The sequence below is a fragment of the Hemicordylus capensis genome, chromosome 2 (genome assembly GCF_027244095.1).
Source record: "Hemicordylus capensis ecotype Gifberg chromosome 2, rHemCap1.1.pri, whole genome shotgun sequence".
Taxonomy (NCBI): domain Eukaryota; kingdom Metazoa; phylum Chordata; class Lepidosauria; order Squamata; family Cordylidae; genus Hemicordylus; species Hemicordylus capensis.
In genome coordinates this window covers 325,155,689-325,178,147 of record NC_069658.1, presented here as the reverse complement: position 1 = coordinate 325,178,147, position 22,459 = coordinate 325,155,689, and the positions used below count along the sequence as shown (strand labels likewise).

The 22,459-nt window shown below is 44.1% G+C and overlaps 1 protein-coding gene across 4 annotated transcripts in view; it reads right to left on the bottom strand.

The window, feature by feature from the left end:
* The window catches only part of CACNA2D2 (calcium voltage-gated channel auxiliary subunit alpha2delta 2), an 885,048-nt gene that overhangs the window by 539,291 nt on the left and 323,298 nt on the right, over positions 1-22,459 (bottom strand). Inside the window, exon 1 of one of the 4 annotated variants that reach the window (XM_053287837.1) lies at positions 15,310-15,330. The exons of the other annotated variants lie outside the window; for them this stretch is intronic. Coding sequence (XP_053143812.1) covers positions 15,310-15,315 — 6 coding nt within the window. The 5' untranslated portion in view covers positions 15,316-15,330. Of the gene's footprint in view, positions 1-15,309; positions 15,331-22,459 lie in introns of those variants that run through there. 4 annotated transcript variants of the gene reach the window in all.

The window sequence follows — 22,459 nt, the reverse complement described above, 5'->3', positions numbered from 1 at the left end:
AGGGGGGTGTTCCATGGGTGGGGGATCTGGTGGTTTCCCCATTGTCATGGACGGACCACTACCTGGTTAAGGTTGGTATCATGGCCACAATCCACTTCTGCAGGGGTGATGGACCAATTAGGATGGCCTGCCCAAAAAGGCTGCTGGACCCAGTAGGGTTCCAAAAGGGCTTGGAGTGTTTTGAAGTTGGTGCTGCAGGTGATTCTGTTGATGCCCTGGTGGGAACCTGGAATAAGGAACTTGCCAGAGCAGTAGACATGATTGCTCCTAAGCGCCCCTCCAGACCCGCTTCAAAGTCGGCTCCCTGGTAAACTGTGATTTAGCTGTGAGGGTTGAAGCGGCTGAGTAGGCAACTGGAGCACAGGTGAAGGAGAACTCAGCTCGGATTTGACAGGATGTAGCATGTGTCTCACTTGAGGACTTACGCGGAGGCAGTGTGTACGGCAAAAAAGAAGTTCTGGTCAGCTCACATTGCTTCTGCAGGTTGAAGTTCAGCGGAGTTATCCCAGGTAGTGAGGAGTCTAATTTCTACTCCTTCTGCTTCTAATCAGCTCCCGGAGGTGCTCTGCTGTGATGCCCTCAGTGGGTTCTTTGCGGATAAAATCTCCGTTATTTGGGCAGTCTTGGAGTCCTCTATTTCTGCAGGGTCTACGGAGGAGGTGTCCAGCAATCCTCCTTGCAGGTTGGATCAATTTCAATCTGTGATTCCTGAGGATGTGGACAAGCTGCTTGGAGCGGTGCAGTCCACCACTTGTTCTCCGGACCCTTGCCCGACTTGGTTGCTTCGATCTAGCAGGGAGATTATTCGAGGAGGCCTGGTGAATATCATAAACGCCTCGCTGAGGGAGGGTAAGTTGCCTCCATGCTTGAAGGAGGCAATAATTAGACCTTTTCTTAAGAAGCCTTCCCTGGATCCCTCAGCGATGGATAGTTACTGTATAGGCCAATCTCTAATCTCCCTTGGTTGGGCAAGGTGATCGAGAGGGTGGTGGCCGACCAGCTCCAGGCGGTTTTGGAGGAAACTGATTATCTAGACCCATTTCAAACTGGCTTTAGAGCGGGCTATGGGGTTGAGTCAGCCTTGGTCGGCCTGATGGATGACCTATACTGGGGAATCAACAGAGGGAGTGTGATTCTGTTGGTTCTCTTTGATCTCTCAGCAGCATTTGATACCATCAACCATGGTATCCTTCTGGGTTGCCTGGAGCAGTTGGGGATAGGAGGCACTGCTCTGCTGTGGTTCTGCTCCAATCTCTCCGGCAGATCCCAGATGGTGGAGCTTGGTGTCACTTGCTCTTCTAAACGAGAACTGTTATATAGAGCCCCTCAGGGTTCCATTCTGTCACCAATGCTTTTTAATTTCTACATGAAACCGCTGGATGAGGTCATCAGGAGATTTGGTGCTGGGTGTTATCAGTATGCTGATGACACCCAAATATACTTCTCTCTTTCGTCTGCTTCATCAGGAAATGGCATTCATTCCGTAAATGCCTGCCTACAGGCAGTAATGTGCTGGATGAGGGTTAACAAATTGAAGCTCAATCCAAGCAAGACGGAGGTGCTCATTGTAGGGGCTCAGAATCTGAGGGATGAGTTAGATCTCCCTGTGCTGGATGGGGTTACACTCCCCCAGAAGGAGCAGGTACGCAGCTTGTGGGTACTCCTGGATCCAGGCCTCACCCTGGTATCTCAGGTGGAGGCTGTGGCCAGGAGTGCTTTTTATCAGCTTAGGCTGATTCAACAGCTGCATCAATTCTTTGAGGAGGATGACCTCAGAACAGTGGTGCACCAGCTGGTAACCTCCAGACTTGACTACTGCAATGCACTCTACGTGGGGCTGCCTTTGTATGTAGTTCAGAAACTTCAGTTAGTTCAAAATGCGGCAGCCAGGCTGGTCTCCGGGGCAACTCAGAGAGACCATATTATGCCTGTTTTGAAACAGCTGCACTAGCTGCTAATGTGTTTCCGGGGCAAATACAAAGTGCTGGTTATTACCTGTAAAGCCCTAAACGGCTTAGGCCCAGGTTACCTTAGAGAGCGCCTTCTTCAGTCTGATCCCCACCACACGCTAAGAGGTCCGGGTCCAGTTGCCACCAGCTCATCTGGTGGTGACCCAGAGGCAGGCCTTCTCTGTAGCCACTCTTAGATTGTGGAATGCACTCCCTGCAGAAATCTGTAATTTGAATTCTTTATTGGCATTTAGGAGATCCCTAAAGACCTACCTGTTCGGCCTGGCCTTCCAGGGTTTTTCAATTGCTTTAAAGGGTTTTTAATGTATCGGGTTTTTATAAAGTTTTGAATTGTTTTGTTTTTTAGCCGTTTTATTGTATTTTAATTTTTTTATTCCCGATTAGTGATTGATTTTAACTGATTTATGATATTTGTGAACCGCCTTGAGCTATTCTGTAAGGGCGGTCTAGAAATTGAACAAACAAACAATAAATAAATGGAACTTTAGCCAAGCACTTCTACAAGTCAGCAATATGTTATACCAGGTCTGCTCAACACCCTATGGTACTTCAGCTCTCATTTCAGCATCTCCATGCCAGACTCTCCAGACTCTCTATGTGTCCATCTCATATCTAACCTGACACTGCTATTTCTTGTCACAGACCACTCAAACCTGGGAAGGAAGGAAGGAAGGAAGGAAGGAAGGAAGGAAGGAAGGAAGGAAGGAAGGAAGGAAGGAAGGAAGGAATCCAGTGTTCTCAATTGCTTTCAGAGAGTCTATTGGATATAAACTTGGGTTGACATGTCTACACTGATGAGAGCTGTCCCCTACCTGTTCTGTTCTTACTGTTGCCCCCTTTATAAAATTCCTTAATGACCTCTCTAAGCTGCCCTACAGTGCTGTTAACAAAATTATACTGCATGTTACAATACCTCATCAAAAATAGTATTCCCTGGCAGAGATAAGAATACAGAATTCATTACTCTGATATTTGCCAACTGCTTATTCAAAGAGCCATCTCTGCCCAGAGGTCCAAGGCTACCTTGGCATGTACCTTGGAGGAGAATAATGTATGTTAAATGGATTTACTTGCTGTCCAACACTGCACCTGCTTTTGAGCTTCTCCAACCTTTTCTTAATATCTCCCTGGAGTAGGAGGAGAGACTGCAGAATAGATGCTGAGCAGCTTGATGAACAAATCCTATTCCAGATATCTAATGTTATATGGCTTGAAGATGAAATAATGAATCAGGAATGTGTGTGTTGGCAGCTACATGTACAATACATATGTGTGTTTATGCATACATGTGTATCTGTATCAATCATGAGGCAAAGACAGGGGGAAATATTAGGGCCCAGCTATAAGAAAAGAGCTGGGGGGAATATTATTTTTCTTATTATTTATTTGATTTCTATACAGCCCTTCCAAAAATGGCTCAGGGCTGTTTTATCAAAGTAATGGTGCGCAGGATCTTATATTGCTCCTGGAAAGGGGAAGGGGATTTATACAGCTTTTACTCTGTTGCAAGATGTTTGTAGCACTCTTTCTCTGAGTGTGTACAGCATGTTTAATTTTATTGCTCAGAAGTAATTGGAAATGTATCCATTGGTTCCCATTGAGTTAGGACTGGTAACACCGTTTATTTTCAAGCATCAAGCACATCCAAGAGTTGGCATATGCAGCTGATCAAGCCTTATTGTAGGCCCTTGCCTATGGAATCATAGAAAAGGTAGAACAAGTAAAATTGAATATTCATTGGAAACTGACAGAGACTCCCTTGTGAAACAGAAAATTACACTTTTCTAGTTTGGCTCAGAATTTTATATACGCAAAGGAGAAACTAACACTTCCTTTCATAATCCAGATGCATAGCCTAATGTGGCAACTCAAATGTCACCTGATGCTGTCTACCTAACCCAACAATTATTCATTGTGGTTCAGCACACTGCCTTCATAATGCAATGGATTTTCCCAGCTTGACTGGCAAAATCCCAAAGGTACCTCACCACAATGCGCTGCTAATATGAATCCCCAGGGGGCTACAAGTTGCTGTTATCACAGTAGGCTGCATCCACCAATGCATCCATCCTTAGAAGCGAGTCCATATATAAAGGGCCAAAGAATGGACTGCATAGTGGGAGCCATGATGTCATATCTGAGCATTTTTTTGCATCCATAAGATGGAATATTTGCCTGAATGCAAGACTAGTTTCTCTCCCCCTCCCCCAACTTCTTTTATGTTAGAAAGCTGGGGGTGGTGGTGGTTCAGAGTGCTCTTCCTTTTGGGTAAATACAGATATAATCTACATAGGAAGCTGCCTTATACAAAGTCAGACCATTGGTCCATCTGGCTCAGTATTGTCTACATAGAGTGGCAGCAGCTTTTCCAAGGTTTCAGATAGGAGTCCCTCTCAGCCCTATCTTGGAAATGCCAGGGAGGCAACTTGGAATCTTCTTTATGCAAGCATGCCGATGCTCTTTTCAGAGCAGCCCCATCCCCTGAGGGGAACATTTTACAAAGCTCATACATGGAGTCTCCCATTCAAATGCAAACCAGGATAGACCCTGCTTAGCAAAGGGAAAATTCATGCTTGCTACTACAAGACCAGCTCTCCTCCCATTTGAAAAAATATATATAATCTGATTAATCTAGATTTAATCTGTAATTTTTAAGGGGGTCATCTTAAATTCAGAACAGTCATTTTAAATTCAGAACAGCTCTCCTCCCATTTGGGAAAAAATGCAATCTGATTAAATCGGGATTTAATCTGTATTTTTAAGGGGTCGACTTAAATTCAGACTCATCTTCTATTTGGGTTAAATACGGTACATGGGTAGTAGGCAGACCTGACAGGTCTAATAGAAAATACATTAAAACTCCAAAACTTGCAAGGAGCCATATTTTAAAATCACAGTCACTGGCAGACTTGAGCAGCATTAGAGATAACATTGCTAAGCTTCCTCTTAGTCTACACCAAAAATAAGCAATTCAAAAACCCAGCAGAGTCAATAACTGATATTACTCTATAAAACAGAAGCTTTTATTCGGAGGGAAAGTGAACAATACATGAATTTGGAGGGAGTGCTGATGCAAAGCACCTGTTGCTACTAGGGGTGTGCAATTTGGGTTTTTGGTGATTCGGTTCAGGACCCGAACTGAATCACCCCCGTTCTGTTCTGTGCCCGAACCTGGGCTACCCGAATCACCCCTGATTTGGTCCGGATTCGGATTAAATCCGAATCCGAATCGATTCGGGTATGAAAAATGGGTCTCAGGGGCAAAATAGTGGGGTGGGGTGGTAGTGCCCAATGGTTGGAGGCTACCACCCAAATTTCAGGGGGATTGGGCAAAGGGCTGATTTTTGGGGAATTTTTGAAGTTTTAGTGTCTTTGGGGCAGATCAGGGGCATAGCATGGGATCTGGGCAAAAAGAATGGGGTGGGGTGGTAGTGCCTAATGGGTGGAGGCTATCACCCCAATTTCAGAGTGATTGGGCAGAGGGCTGATTTTTGGGGAATTGTTGAAGTTTATGCGTCTTTAAGGTTTTTCCCCATAGAGAAACATTGAGGTGTCAGCAAATGTATAGCTTCATGCGGGGGGCAAAGGGGTGGCCTAGAGCAGTGTGGGGTTGGTGGTAGTGCCAGGTAGGGTCAAGGAAGCTACCTGAATTTTTTCAAAGGATTTGGGCAGAGGGCTGATTTTTGGGGAATTGTTAAAGTTTACGCGTCTTTAAGGTTTTTCCTCATAGGGTATGCATGGAGCTTTCAGCAGCCCCATAAGTGCACTTGGGGGGTGCTGGGGTGGCCCAGAGCGAGTGGTAGTGTAGTGCACATAGGGTGCCAACCACCCCCATGGGTTTCTAACCCATGGGGTACAGGGTTCTGTTGTTTCAGAGGTATTCTGAGTGTGGATTCTATGATAGCTAATGAGATTTTCAATGAAACACCATGAATCCACTCTAATTTGCTATCATAGAAAATTCCCCAAAAATCAGCCCTTTGCCCAATTCCCCTGAAATTTGGGTGGTAGCCTCCATCCATTAGGCACTACCACCCCACTCCACTATTTTGCCCCTGGGACCCAAAATCCGAGCTGATGTCACATCAGACCTTTTTGCATTCAAATCAATGGAGGCAAAAAGGCGGGAAGTTCAAAGAGACGTCAGCCTGAATCACCCGAATTTTTCGGGCCCGAATCAGGGGTGAATCGGCTTGGCCCCGAATCACCCGCAATTGCTCGTTTCGGGCACAGATAGATCTGTGCCCAAAATTTTTTGCACATCCCTAGTTGCTACTACTAATTGCTGTAGCAATATGAGACTTAGGAACACAGGATCACAGGAAACTGCCGTATACCTGTACAGAGTCAGACCACTGGTCCATCTAGCTCAATATTGCGTACACTGACTGGCAGCAGCTCTCTAAGGTTTCAGGCAGTAGTCTCTCCCAGGCCTACCTGAAGATGGCAAGGGAGTGAATCTGGGACTTTCTGCATGCAAGCAGGCAGATGCTCTTCCACTGAGCTATGCCCCCACCCCATATCTTACACCGCTCACATGTAGTCACCCATCCAAATGCAAACCAAGGCAGACCTTGCTTAGCAATGGGGACAATTCAAACTTGCTACCACAAGACCAGCTCTCCTCCCCCACAAATATTGAATGCTTCATCAATTGGTTTGTCATCCTTGTTAGGGTTGTGCGTTTTGTTTTTTTTCTGTTTTGTTTTTGGCCCGAATCCGAAACACCCCCATTTTGTTCTTTGTTCGAAATCAGCCAATCCAAAACACCCCAATTTTGTTCTTTGTTCGAAATTGCAAAATCCAAATCCAAAATGTTTTGGATTTAAAAAAATGGCCCCAGGGAAAAACTAGTGGGTGGGGGTGGTAGTGCCCAATGGGTGGAAGCTACCACCCACATTTCAGAGGAACTGGGCAAAAGGCTGATATTTGGTGAGTTTTTGAAGTTTAAGATTTTTCCCATAGGGAATAATGGAGGTTTCAGCAAAAATATAGCTTCACATTGGGTGGAAAGGGGTGCCCAGAGCAGAGTTGGGTGGGTGGTAGTGCCCAGTGGGGGTAAGGAAGCTGCCAGAATTATTTCAAAGGAATTGGGCAGAGGGTTGATTTGTAAAGATTTAATGGCGTTTACACATCTTTAAGATTCTTCCCCATAGGGAATGATGGAGGTTTCAGCAGCCCCATAACTGCACTTGGGGGGCACCAGGGTGGCCCAGAGCGAGTGGTAGTGTAGAGCATAGAGGGTGCCAACCACCCCCATGGGTTGCTAACCCATGGGGAACTGGGTTATGTTGTTTTTGAGATGTTTTGAGTGTAGATTCTCTGGTAGCATATGAGAATGGACTAGCAATAGCAATAGCAATAGCACTTACATTTATATACCGCTCTATAGCCGAAGCTCTCTAAGCGGTTTACAATGATTTAGCATATTGCCCCCAACATTCTGGGTACTCATTTTACCGACCTTGGAAGGATGGAAGGCTGAGTCAACCTTGAGCCCCTGGTCAGGATTGAACTTGTAACCTTCTGGTTACAGGGCAGCAGTTTTACCACTGCGCCACCAGGCCACCATTCATGGTTTGTTGTTGAAAATCTCATATGCTACCAGAGAATCTACACTCAGAACACCTCAGAAACAACAGAACCCAGCAACCCATGGCGGTGGTTGGCACCCTATGTGCACTACAACACCACTCACTCCCAGCTACCCCAGTGCCCCCCCCAGGTGGAGTTATGGGTCTGCTGAAACCTCCATTATTCCCTATGGGGGGAAACCTTAAAGATGCGTAAACTCCAACAATTCCTAAGAAATCAGCCCTTTGCCCTATTCCTTTGGAATCTGGGTTGTGGCAGGCACCCCTTGGGGCAACCCAACCCACTGTTTTGCCCCCAGACCCCCTTTCTGCCCCAAATCTGCCGCAAAGACATTTCAACTTCAGAAATTCTTTAAAAAATCAGCCCTTTTTCCAATTCCTTTGGAATCTGGGTAGCAGCAGGCACCCATTGGGGTGCTACCACCTGACCCACTCTTCTGCCCCCAAAGCCCCCTTTCTGCCCTGAATCCACCCGAAATAACATCAACATCACACATCAACAACAGCAGAGGTTTGCAAAGAACCAGGCAGATTTCCAAAGGTCATGCACATCCACCCCACCCCCTGCAGAAATGCAATTGATCTACACACAACAGTGTGAAACAACAACAGTGAAATGCACACTGTCCCATGCAGTGTGCACACTGCCCCACTGGCCAATGAGGGTAAATTTTACCCTTAAATTTCCTTAAAAGGAATAATGAGCGATTTCAAAATGGAGTTCTGAAACAGCCGAAACAACAAAATGTTTTGTATCCGAAACAGGGATGTTTCGTCTTGGCTACAAAATGTTCTGTTTTGAGCATTGGGTGTTTTGTTTTGTCTACAAAACAGCCAAAATGGCCTGTTTTGTGCACAAAATGTTTTGTATCCGAAATGAAACACACATCCCTAATCCTCATCTTCTCTGTATCATTCCAAGTAGTAAATGTGCTGCCAAACCAAGGTGGTCCCATCACTGGTGCAAAAGTGCACATTGTCCTGCTATGCAGACTCTGTAGCCTGAGCATAGGATGCCTCTATGAATCATAGACAAATTGCAGGCATGGTTTTCAAGTGTAAGCTCCACATGCCTAAGCTCCAGTTTCAAGTTTTTAATTGTAAACCGTCCTGAGCCATTTTGGAAGGGCGGCATAAAAGAATTGAATAAGTAAATAAAATAAATAAATAAGTGTAAGCTCCACATGCCTAAGCTCCAGAAACATTAATAGGCCTTGCAGAGGCTTTCAAGATCAGGCTGAGAAAAAGTACAGAACGCTTATGTTTTTTAACTATGCCTAGTTATCCATTTGAGATGTAGAATTACTCTGAAGTAATGACAAACTGAAATTAAAACCATTTCCTTGCAAGGATGTGGATCATTTACAAATGGCAAAAGACATTCTGGACAGAGTTTGTAAAAAGCTCCACCCAGACAGCTCCCATTTCACATGCCTGGAATCTCCCACCAAGCTGAAGGAAAGAGTGTACAGAGCGCTCAGGTCTGCTCTAGCCAAAGTGTCCCCACGATACGTACCGAAGTACAGCCTGCATATGCTGCAGGCCCTGGAAAAACACAAAACAAAACAGATGAGACCAGAAACACTATCTGGCAACAGACACGTCCCACTCCTCATTCATAGCTCAGCTTTCGAAATAATTAGCAATTCTGAACTACAAAACATCGTCCCAGTGGGATAATAAACTCCAGCATCTGTCAGAAAAGCGAGTGCCTATCAAATTGCCAAGAGAAACATTTTTCTCCTCATTCAATTCACATCTAAATTGAAAACAACCCCAGAAAGTATCCAGTGGCATCAAATCACTATGTGTCTCTGAGAGGATGCAAGCTGTTCACCATCACAGACAAAGCTCCCTAGCCATGCAGCGATCACTCACTCAAATTAACAAATCATTTAATTTAGATAGGAAAAGAATTTGTAATTGACTAATGACACAGCCCCATATGGCAATGTACACTAGAGAGGATTTTGGAAAATCAGTGCAACCACCCCATCAGAATCAATAGTAGTTGGCCACAGAAGGGAGGAAATGGCAGCAAAAGTTACTCCATGATCGGCAAAGCCCCCTTGGGTGGATGGCATAACAGTTCCAGTCTAGTTGCTTTTCTGTGTCCATCCCCACCCCCTGCCCCCCATGATTTTAGTATTATTGTAGAAGATAGCGAAGAAGTGTGACTGTGGGGAAAATACAGAGTCTTCCTGATATTGGACCTTCCAAGAAGAGGTAGTATAGGAACTGGCATGGGGCCACAGGCTCTTAAGGTATCCATAACGTTTGCAATCACAGAACACCTTTCCCATATTGAAACAATGCACATGGCAGCTGTCTTCTGAAATATGGAGCAGTGAGTGACTTCAACAACTCTTGGAAACCTCTTGGCACTGCTTTCCAGATTTCTTGCCAATAATCCAAAAGCAGCTCCACATACTGATGCGGCTCCACATATATCTGATATATTATTATTTCTTGTTTACACAGTCAGACAGGTGTTATTGACTGGTTTGTTTTATCCAGACATCGAGTCCTTGACCAAGGACCTAGGATGGCTGAATTTTATTGTCAATGTTGTTGTTATTGTTATAGATATCGTCGCAGAGTATAGGCTGTTCCCAGTAAAGTTGCTTTTTGTAATTGGCTGATGGTGATTTCTGTGGCCCCTATGGTGTTGAGGTGCTCTTCAAGGTCTTTTGGAACTGCACCCAGGGCGCCAATGACCACTAGGATTGTTTTGGTCTTTTTCTGCCACAGCCTTTCAATTTCAATTTGTAGATCTTTGTATTTGGTGATTTTTTTCTATTTCTTTTTCTTCTATTCTGCTATCCCCTGGTATTGCTATGTCGATTATTTTGACTTGTTTTCTTTCTTTCTTCTCAACTACAGTTATATCTAGTGTATTGTGTGGCAGATGTTTGTCTGTTTGTAGTTGGAAGTCCCATAATATTTTTACATCTTCATTTTCTTCAACTTTTTCCATTTTATGATCCCACCAATTTTTGGCTACAGGTAGCTTGTATTTTTTGCAGATGTTCCAGTGTATCATCCCTGCTACTTTGTCATGCCTTTGTTTGTAGTCAGTCTGTGCAATCTTTTTGCAACAGCTGATTAAGTGGTCCACTGTTTCATCTGCTTCTTTACAAAGGCGGCACTTGCTGTTTGTTGTGGATTTTTCGACTTTGGCTCTTATTGCATTTGTTCTTAGTGCCTGTTCTTGTGCAGCCAGTATTAAACCCTGTTTCTTTCTTAAAGTTGCCATTCTTAAGCCATTGACAGGTCTTGGTGATGTCTGATTTTCCACTTATATTGTGCAAATATTGACCATGCAGTAGCATTTTTCCATTGTTCTGCTCGGTTCTTGACTTGTTCTTTCTTGTAGGCCTGCTTTGTTTCATTGGTGTTGAATAGTTTCTCATTCTTGACCATTTGAAGTGCATCTTCTTCACTGTCCTTGATAATATTCTTCAAGGCCTCTTTTCTCCTCCTATACTGTTTGATGAACTTGCAGCATTCCTCTTCCACCTGAGCTGTGAGGGAGTTATAGCCTGTCTACATCACTGAGGGGGTGCAGAGCATGATTGATGGTCATGATTTTCCTGGTCTTACGATCTAGTGTCTCTAGCTCTGCCTGGGTCCAGTCTATTATTCCTGCAGTGTATCTGATAACAGGTATAGCCCAGGTGTTTATGGCTTGTATGGTGCTCCTGCCATTGAATTGGACTTTAGGATTTTTCTAACTCTCCTGATGTATTCACTTCCAATTTTTCTTATAACTTCAGTGTGTGCAATGTTATCAGCCTGGAGAATGCCCAAGTATTTGTAATGTTCTTTCTCTTCCAGGTTCTTGATCTTGCTTCCATTGGGCAGTTCTATTCCTTCTGTTCTTGTTATTTTCCCTCTGTTCATTATTAATGCAGCACACTTGTCTAGTCCAAACTCCATTGCTATATCGCTGAATATATGGACAGTGTTTAGCAGTGATTCGATTTCTGACTGGGACTTTCCATACAACTTCAGATCGCCCATGTACCGCAGATGGTTGATTTTACTTGATGTTTTAGATGTTTGGTATCCGAGGCCTGTTTTGTTTAGTATTTGTGAAAGTGGAGTCATGGCGATTACAAACAACAGAGGGGATAGTGAGTCCCCTTGGGAAATACCTCTTCTAATGCTAACCTATCCAAGTGTCTTGCCATTGATTGTTAACTGTGTACTCCACATGCTCATTGCTTTTTAAATAAATATCTGGATGTTTTTGCTGACAGCAGTTGTTTCTAAACGTTTTAGTATCCATGTGTGAGGCAATGAGTCGAAGGCTTTCTTGTAGTCAATCCATGCAACACTTAGATTTGTTTTTCTTCTCTTGTAATTTTCTAAAATCATTTTGTCAATCAGCAGCTGGTCTTTTGTGCCTCTGGTGTTCGGGCAATTTCCTTTCTGTTCAACTGGAAGCTGTTTGTTAGTTAATAAGTGTTGCATCACTTCATCTGCTATTATTCCAGTTAATAATTTGAACATGGTTGGCAGGCAGGTTATTGGTCTATAATTACTTGGAACTGCACCTTTTGCTGGGTCTTTCATGTTGAGATGAGTTTTCCCAATTGTTAGCCATTGTTCAATATCACCTCCTTGCAAAATGTGATTGAACTGTTTTGATAGTTGTTTATGAAGGTATTATTATTATTTATTTACACAGTCAGACAGGTGTTATTGACTGGTTTGTTTTATCCAGACATCGAGTCCTTCCCAAGGACCTGGGATGGTTGAATTTTATTGTCATCATCATTATTATTATTTGGTTATTTTATTTTGCCTTCCTTCTATCATGAGACTCAGGGTGGTGTACATAAGCTTTGCTTCCCATGAAATCTCCCATGAAGTCTCTGACCTGACCCAGACCTACGAACACTAAGATTTATATATAGGAACATAGGAACATAGGAAGCTGCCATATACTGAGTCAGACCATAGGTCCATCTCACTCAGTATTGTCTACACAGACTGGCAGCAGCTTCTCCAAGATTGCCAGCAGAAATCTCTCTCAGCCCTATCCTGGAGATGCCAGGGAAGGAGCTTGGAAGCGAGATGCTCTTCTCAGAGTGGCTCCATCCCCTAAGGGGAATATCTTACAGCACTCACACTTCTAGTCTCCCTTTCGTATGCAAACAAGGCGGATCCTGCTTAGCTTAAGGGGACAAGTCATGCTTGCTACCACAAGACCAGCTCTCTTCTATTTATTTGTGCATGTAGTTTTTATCTTGCCTTTGCCACATGTGTTCTCAAGGTGGCTAAGAAATACAAAACATTAAGCCAATAATATCAAACCAACACAAAAGAAACAGAATCAGAGCAGATATATAAACACAGCAGTCAAATATGCACCATATGTGTCTTCAAACCATGCAACATATTACTAAGAGCAAATTTCAAGGTTAGGACCAGAAAAAAGTTATCAGAACACACATTCCAAAATTTGAGCCATTCCAATGATATTGTTTCAGTAAGAAAACAAGAGTCTCCAGTTCTCCACATGAAGACTCAAAAGGGACAGAGCTAAACAGCTTTTCAAATGTCTGCAGTTAGTGAGCGGTATGTATGTTAAAATCCTCCTGCCTTATTTTTTTTGCCAACCAGATCATATTTTAAAGCCCGCTTTGCTCTCAGTACTTTAAAGCTGTTTTCACATGTGTGGAGTACTTCAAATAGGATGGAGAGGTTTTTAAAATATATATCTACATACCTAAACTGGCTGGCACTGGATTGGGGCAATTTCTTGGGTTTTTTTGTATCATATTTCTACCCTGCAAACAACTCCCAAGGCAGCCTACAACAAAATTTTGCAAAAATACTGCCACGTTTCTTAACAATAATACAATTTAAAACCAAACTCTGCAAAAGTTCAAAAAAGCAGGAACCAAAAAATCTATCACCTCCTACCCTCATTCAAAAGCCTGGAAATTTTTCTTTAAACATGCTTCCTGAAAAGCAAGGAAGGAAACAGCAGGAGGAATCTGATTCCAGAGGGAGGGTGCCATGGTTACAAAGATCTGGCTCTTGGTGGTCATTAACCTAACTTCTGCTAAAAAAGGAAATTGGAGCAGGGACCTATGAGAAGAATTTATCATACATATATGTACATATGGAAGGAGGCCCTCATTTTAAAAGAACAACAATAATCTCCTCTTAAAAAACAAACTCCACACACCCCTTTGGTTGCTTACTTGCTTACAAAATTCTCGACACATGGAAAGGCTTTAAAATGCTTGAGCCTTTTTTAAAAATCAGTTACCCTCTAGAGGATATTGCTGATTTAACAACCCCCCCCCCCAAAAAACCACCCATTTAAATTAGAATCTGTCATCCACTGCCATGGGGAAACATTTAAAACTCTTTCCTCTCCCACCTGACAAATTAAGACTGCCAATATATTTTGGCAGCTAAAAAGGGGAAAAAAGAAAGAAAGCCAAAATCCAGCTACCATTTGGGAAAGTGTAAAAAAGAAAACCCAAAACCACAAGTCCATTTTTCTTTCGCCCTGCACACAAACTATTTCCATAGTAATAGTTCAGATGCATATAATGACTTGCAGGAGCACGGCTGCAGCTTCGAAAGGCAACACAGGCCTTCAGTCCCAACCTGCAGTCTTACATCTCAATGTGTGATGTTCATCATATAAAAAGGAAGGGAACTGTATAGTAAATGCAGCAGCTCATGGCTCTCTAACAAGATATGGGTCAAGGCAGCTTGCAGATTCTGACAAAGTGTTTCCATGAGCATTTGCGTTTGGTTTAAGTTTTTTTAAAAAAACAACACATGTTAAATGCTCCCCAGTTCTTTTCAACCTTGTTTATCAATTAAACATTTTCAGACAATTAGTTCTTGTGCACTTAACCAATTAGTTAAGTAATCAATTAAACTAAATACAGTCATCTCAGTGTAGGCTTTTGGTTTGAGATATTTTCTTTTTTGGAAAATCACCTTAAACTCATTGTCTGAATTAGGGCTGCCATGTGGAAAAGAGGACAGGTCTCTTGTACCTTTAAGAGATGCATAGAAGAGGGGATTTCACTAAAAACATGACTATAAACTGTTTCCAATACAGCCAACAGCACTGTTCAAGTTACCACAAGCTAATCAAATTTAAAACCCACTCTCTAATCCATGATTAATGAATTGATCTTGTGCTTCAGTGAAATAAATGGGTGTTAAGACAAAATAAATGTGAGGGTCATTTGATTTCAAGCAGGTTGTAGTGAGATATTTTAGGATTCCCAGTATGAGATGAAATCATGACATTTTTTTCAGCTTCACAAAACAAGTGTGCAAACGTAAAAGAAAAGAAAAGTGTGGGGAGCAAGAACACTAGCTGCTGTGAATCTCCTATTAATCATTCCAGAGATGATAAATATCCCAAAGCATGCCTGTTTATAGGAACACTTCTGACATTTACCACCACTCTCCTGAAATCTTCAGAATTACTATTAAATGAAAATCCACCCACGTTGTGACATTTATAGCAACCATATATGTTACAGGTGGTGCCTCCATGCATAAGGGCCCAAGACTGCTGTGCTTCACATGTATAGCATGATGATGGTTGTCATAGAGGGAAAGAAGAACAGAACTTTAAAAAACAAAACAAAACAAAAATCAAAGCAACACCCAGCCCAGAGATTAAATGGAAATTTGCCATTTGGAGACAACTGTGTGTCAACATTTGAAATAAGTAATAAAGCAAAGTTGCTCACCTTCATTTATTTTGTCAGCTGCATTTTTGCCAACCATGAACAAAGCTGGGCAAATTTTTTCTCCTTGCTCAAAATGTCAAAATTGTTGTGACTATGTGGTTGGAAGCATTTCATCAGCAGAGGAAAACTCCTTCCAGTATCTGTCAGTGGAGAGAGCCCCAGGAATCCTGTGAACAGTACAGCTTGGCCTGACATAATGTCTATCATTACACAAAGAGAGTTCAGAAAGGAAGGCATATTTGGATATTTCTCCCTGTCATGGCCTTCTTTTTGATCTGTCAAAGAAAGTCAATTTAACAGAATGAGAAAGAACAGGCCAAGGGAAAGCCCTTGCTCAGAGCTAGATCTGTGGGCACAGAGAATGATGCTGCCTTGCTGGGACAGCAAAGGCATGGAGATTCCTGTAGCCATCCACCCACAGTCTGGTCTGGCACTCCTTTGCTCTGAGCAAATCAGCCTTTGCCCAAAGCATTGTGCACAAGCAGCAGTGCTCTAGAGACAGTTTGAGGACTTCCCTGACTTGGCCTAGTGGCTGCTTGAGAATATTCCACACCTCTTAGACCCCAGTAATATTAAACACCTCTTAGTACATAGCTCAATAATAGCTCGTGCCCAGGAGCTATCATGTCAAAGCAATAGACTCACAGATGTCAGTGCATGTACAGTATCTATTGGATGCATCCTTCATTACAGAAGCTCTCAGCAACTCTTCAAGACAGCACCACAGGGATCTAGATTATCCCAGCAAACCTGGATTCTGAAAACAAGATGCAGGGATGCATATGGGAGCACAGACAGAAGACCCAACCAAAGCAGGGTCCTGAGCAACAGTCAAAAACTCTGTCAGGTTCAGGTTAGGAAAAGTGGCACTCCCAATGTTGTTGCACCAGCAATAGGGATGAGGGGAGAAATTAAGGAACCAACAGAGGTTTTTCTGCTCATTCTGATTATTGGGATGCAGTTTTCACCGGCCCAATCTGACGGCTGGGAAAACATTGGAGGAATCATAGCAGTGGGCAGGTCATGCCCTTGGCCATATTCCTGGGAGTGCAACATACAACATTCAAGATGGTGGACTCACCCAAAGTTCCCAAGTCTCTTAAGAAGCCCCCAATTGTTACTGTGAAGTTCTCAAGCCCATTCCCCGTGAAGACAGAGTCCCAAAACAAAACACCAGTTGTGGTAGCAATATTGTAAAAAAGGCAATGTCCTACAGGGAGAAGATTGGAGTCACTATGAGGAAGGTGAAAACACCAGACCAACTAGTGCCTATCAAGCATCCAGACAAAAAACCCTCAGACAAATAAAAATCAGCCTAGCAAGCAATTGTGTCATAGTGCAGCGAAATCACAATCATTCTGGACACGAGAATGGAAAGTCTTGAGGAGAACTGAGGTGAAGTACAGGTCTCAACCCTCCACCCAGAAGACTTCCCTCTAATCCTCCCTCAAAAGCTCTACCCAGAAGACCAAACACTACCATGTTACTGCAAGAGGGACAAGGAAAGACTGCATTGTCACTATGCCCAGCACTAGTAGGCTCTTACAGAATCACTAGAGCAGGGTATGGGGACAAATTATCACCAGCTGGGTGGGTGTTTCCTTCCCCTTCCTCTCAAAATGGGGGTACAAGTGAGCCCCCACCCACTCAAGCACAGGAGCAACCATAAGGCAAAAGGGTGTGTGTGTGGTTGCTCACCCTTGTTTACTTCTAGGCCTTAGACTCATAACTGCCTCCTGATCTACATGTAAGGGAGAGGGAGCTAAGCTACTCCTTTGTAAGGACTGATTGGGCCAAACTGGCACTCCACTTCCGAGTCTGATTGCACAACCAAGTTTGTTAAGTGGCTATGACCACCAAGGGAGCACCAACAAGCCAATTACTTGGTGAATATGGCAAAGCACACTCTATAACTCAAACCTCCTTGAGTGAAAGAGAAAGGAGATTTACCGTATTTTTCGGACCATAAGACGCACCTGACCATAAGACGCACCCAGTTTTTACCACCCACCCAACCGCCCAACACAAGAAAGCCATCCCCCACACTCCGATGATGGGCCGAATCGGCCCAAACTACAGCCGCCGCCGACCACCCACCCAACCGCCCAACACAAGAAAGCCACCCCCCACACTCCGATGACAGGCCGAATCGCCCCAAACTACAGCCGCCGCCGCCCACCTGCCTGCCTTCCCTCCCTCCCAGCCGCCCGCCCGAGTCCTCACCATAAGAGAGAGGTTGTTCAAATAACTTGTTCAAATAAGAGAGGAGCTCGCAAACAGAGCTCCTCTCTCTGCAAAATCTCGGCCTCAACTGGGGCTTTGGGCGCAAAGGACGCCTCCCAGTTGGGGCCGAGACTTTGCAGAGAGAGGAGCTCTGTTTGCGAGCTCCTCTCTTATTTGAACAAGTTATTTGAACAACCTCTCTCTTATGGTGAGGACTTGGGCGGGCGGCTGGGAGGGAAGGCGGGCGGGCGGTCGGCCGCGGTGGCGGCGGCTGTAGTTTCGGCGGATTTGGCCCCCAATCCGGTTGTGGGGGGGGGGCGTCGGGGGCGGCTGGTGCATTCGGACCATAAGACGCACTTTCATTTCCCCCCCACTTTTGGGGGGGGGGAGAAGTGTGTCTTATGGTCCGAAAAATATGGTAATTTCTTCACATAAATGTTTTGTCCCAGATTTGTCTGTGGTCATGAATTTGGCCTTCCTTTCTGTTGTGATAAAAAATAATTATAAGAGTTGGGTTTGTTTAAAGATGTAGTTAAGACGATAAGGCTGTTCTCACGACCAGCCCTACCTGGGAGCTGTAGCCCAGGTAGGACTGGTCGTGAGAAGCACTGGGGTCGCTCCTGATCTGAGATCGCTCCCAATCCTGGCACGCCTTCCCCGGGTAGTCTAGGTTTCAAACCTGGACTAAAAGTGAGGTAGGAGTGTACTTCCTTTCTCACTCCCCACTACCCCAGTTGTGTGGAAGCTTGGGCTGCCAGCAGCCCAAGCTTCCTTAGAGCTGGAGAGAAGGAGCGGACCGAAGTGTGGAGCTCCCCCAATACACCATACTCCTCACTGGGTGCATTGTGGGGGCATGAAGAGGATGTGGCCTGGCTTCCCCACTCCACCTTGCTGCTCTGGGATTACTTGTGTGCCGGTTGTGTGGGCATGTGAACTGAAGCGGCAACAGTAGCCTCGAATCATATGGGGGGGGGAGGTAGGTAGGCTCCTGCCTGACCTCCAGCCCTCCCCCGCACCAGTAGAACTGGTCACATGAATGACCTTTATCACGGTTGGCTTCAAATACTGCCAAGCAATAATCACATTTGATCCTGCCTCAGCCAAAGCTTACAGAGAATCGGATCACTCCTTGTTGTGTCCAGAGGCGTAACTGAGGTAGGGCAGGCAGGGCACGTGCCCTGGGCACCACTTGGGAGGGGGTGCAACATTACCATGTCACGTGGACCCCTGTGCCGCACCCACCCCACCCAAAAATTTTTGTTTCGTTTGGGGCATGAGTGCCAGTACGGTCTATCGTGGGGGTTGCCCTGAGCTTTATTAGTAGACTTCAAACATGGCAAAAATAAGTGTGAAATAAATGTATTGCATCTCAGGGTGTGTACAGATGTATCTACAAACCTAAGTTGATACAGGCTTTTTTCCAGCAAGGCAAACTCTGCTTTTTGCCCCTGCTTTTGTTTCTCAGCTGATGTATGTACAGCCTCCTAAGTGAACTCTGATCAGGTCAAGTCTTAGTCCTGAGCATTCTGTTGGCAGCCACAGGCTGCAAGTAGGATGAACCACTATGCTCTTGCTATGACTGGTTTTCCTCCCTCACATTTCCCTTTCTGCTTTCTAAGGACTACTGCTTTGAGTAGTAAGATAACCCAGTTAACGGAGCAGGTTAATTGCTTGTTGAAAAGGAGAAAATTGACATTATTTGCTTAAATACCTGCAGGTACCTTAGCTGGCTAATAGATCAAGGTAAACGTCTCAGAACCTATATCAAGCGATCAAAATAAAAGGACAATTGTCACTACTGGTGCAGCAAATCTTGTGCTAGATCACAAGTCAGTCCATATAATGCATGCTTTGAATTGCTACCTGAGTGTGAAGGCTAAACATTTAAACAGTGGCTACCTCCAATCCTGGAAATTAATGGCCAAAGAAAAGCATCTGTCTCAGAGATGAAAGTGTTTTGTTAAAAGCATGACTAATTTTGTTCACATTAGTTACAAAACATTGCACACTCCTAGAAATTTCAGATGGGTGTGTTATTTACTCAATTCCTCCCATTTTGCTGCCAAAATTTGTTCAAATTGCTAATGAAGTTCAGATGAACTTACTTATTCTTGTGACCTGCTTCAACATTGAATCATTGAGACTCAACCAAACCCAGCATTTACTAGTTTTGTCAGAACCACTGACCACAGGATAAAGCTGAAAAGCTTGTTACTCATTTTATTCTGCTAGAATTGTTTTGTATATAAAAATGGGAAAGCCAATACAATAAAACAAAAGCACACATAAGTAATGCATACATTAGTATTACTCAGCTTAAGCTAACACACTTCGATTGTCTTTTCACATGGGACAAGTTCTCAGAAGTTGCCATGGGTCTGATTAAAGATGGAGGTGCTGCCAGTTACCGTATTTTATGGACTATAAGACTCACTTTTTTCCTCGAAAAATATCCGCCAAAATTCAGGTGCGTCTTATATGTTTTAACAGTTTAATATGTTAAAACTCTGAAAAACTGGATTAAAATTAAGGTGCATCTTATAGTCCATAGCGTCTTATAGTCCGTAAAATACAGTAAGACTGTCTCATAGCATTCCCTCTGCTCTTTATGTTGTGACATCTACATACAGTTGTTTGGCAGTATGACCAAAAAAAAAAAAAAAAAAAAAGGTTTGGGCAGTTTAACTCTCATTGGTTCTAGTGTATTTGTATTCTCACCCCATTTTCTCCAAATGTTCATTTCTGATGTCCTTCATTCCAAGACTTCATCTTTGCTATTCCCACCCTGGACTTTCAAGAAATACTTTGACAATGTCCTGCTGTGTACTACAGTACCTACTACAGATACTGTAGTACTTTAGTACAGTATCTACCGTAAACTACTTACGGTATGTGGAGAAATGTTATTATATGCCCCACCCTACAGGTGGTACTAGCACTTGGTGGGAATTAAGACTACCTAGAGAAAGAGTTCCTGTTGTTCATTCTGCCTGTTTCTTTAACACAATAAATACATTTATTTATTGTTAAATTTTTATACCACCTTTCATTAAAATAATCTCAAGGTGGTTTACATAACATTTAAAAACAATATAAAGCCATGAAAATAAGAATTTAAATGGATTAATCTAGCCGCAATATTTTACTTGCTTTCTAAGAACTGTGATGGAGACTGGGGAGCAGATGCTCACCAGGAGAGCATTCCAGAGTCTGGGGACACTGACTGAGAAGGTCCTGCCCCACCTGCATGACAGGTGAGTCTCCCTCATTGTTGGCAAATGGAGCAGAGCCCCCCCAATAATCTTGTTGAGCAGCCAAAAACCCTTGGGAGCACACAATCCCTCAGGTATCCAGGGCCCAAACTGTTTAGGGCTTTAAAGGTCAAAGAGAGCACCTTGAATTGAACTTGGAAACAGACTGGCAGCCAGTGGTAGCTCTTTCAAAATGAGAGTAATATGATCCCAGTGGGCAGCTCCAGATAACATCCTAGCGGCTGCATTTTGCACTAGCTGTAGTTTCCGAATATTCTTCAAGGGCAGCTTCACAAAGAGCGAGTTACAGTAATCCAGCCGTGATGTGACTAAGGCATGGATAATGCCAAATCTGCCTGCTTGAGCAAGGGACTCAGATGGCTCACTAGCTGAAGCTGTGCAAAGGCACCCGTGGCCACCGTCTCCACATGAGCTTCCAAAAGCAGAGCTAGGTCCAGCAGTATCCCCAAGCGGCACACTTGCTCTTTCAAGGGGAGTGCAACCCTATCCAGAACTGATAGAATCTCCTCATCCCGACTGGCTCTCCTACTGATCAACCCTACCTCCGTCTTGCCCGGATTCAATTTCAGTTTGTTAGCCCACATCCAACCCATCACTGCCTCTAGTCCCCAGTTCAGGACATCCACCACCTCCCTAGCATCAGGTGACAAGGAGTGATACAGCTGTGTGTCATCTGCATATTGCTGACAACTCAGTCCAAGTCTCTGGATGACCTCTCCCAGCATTTTCATGCAGATGTTAAACAGCATGGGGGACAAAACCGAACCCTGCGAGACCCCACAGGCCAATGGCCATGGAGCCAAGCAGTAGTCACCCAGCACCACATTCTGGACCCTTTCCCCAAGAAAGGACCGAACCCACTCCAAAGCAGTGCCTCCAATCCCTACACTCTAGAGGCGGTTGAGAAGGTTGATGGTATCAAATGCCACTGAGAGGTCCAGCAGAACCAACAGGGATGCACTCCCCTTGTCGAGCCCCCAGCGTAGGTCATCCACTAGAGCAACCAAGGCAGTTTCAGTCCCATATCCAGAATGGAAGCCAGATTGCAAAGCGTCTAGATAATCTGTATCATCCAAAACAGCTGGGACACCACCACATACTCTATCACCTTGCCCAAGAAGGGAAGGTTAGAAACTGGTCTGTAGTTGTCTAGGTTGGAGGAATCAAGGGAGGGCTTTTAAAATAATGATTTTATCATCACCTTCTTGAGGCACGCTGGTAGCTTGCACTCCCTTAATGAGGCATTGATTATAGCCTCCAACCATCTGCCTGTACCCTCCCTGGCAGATTTTATTAGCCATGAAGGGCAAGGGTCAAGAGAGCAAGGTGTTGCCCCCACACTGCCCAGAATCTTGTCCACATCCTCGGGCTGTATTAATCAAAAAGAATCCAGCACAATAGGACCAGATGGTACCCAAGGCACATCTGCCGCAACTGTCAAAACCATGGAGTCCAGATCAGCACGGATGTGAGCAACCTTATCTGCAAAGTGACATGCAAACTGATCGTGTAAACAACAACAAGAACAACAACACGTTTCTTTGCTGCCGCCGCCACAGGGTAATCCCTATAATGGGCTCTAGCCTGTGTTCGGTTGGATTTGTCACGACACTTCCTCCTGTGTCATTCTAGCCATTGTCCGAGTTTTATCATTG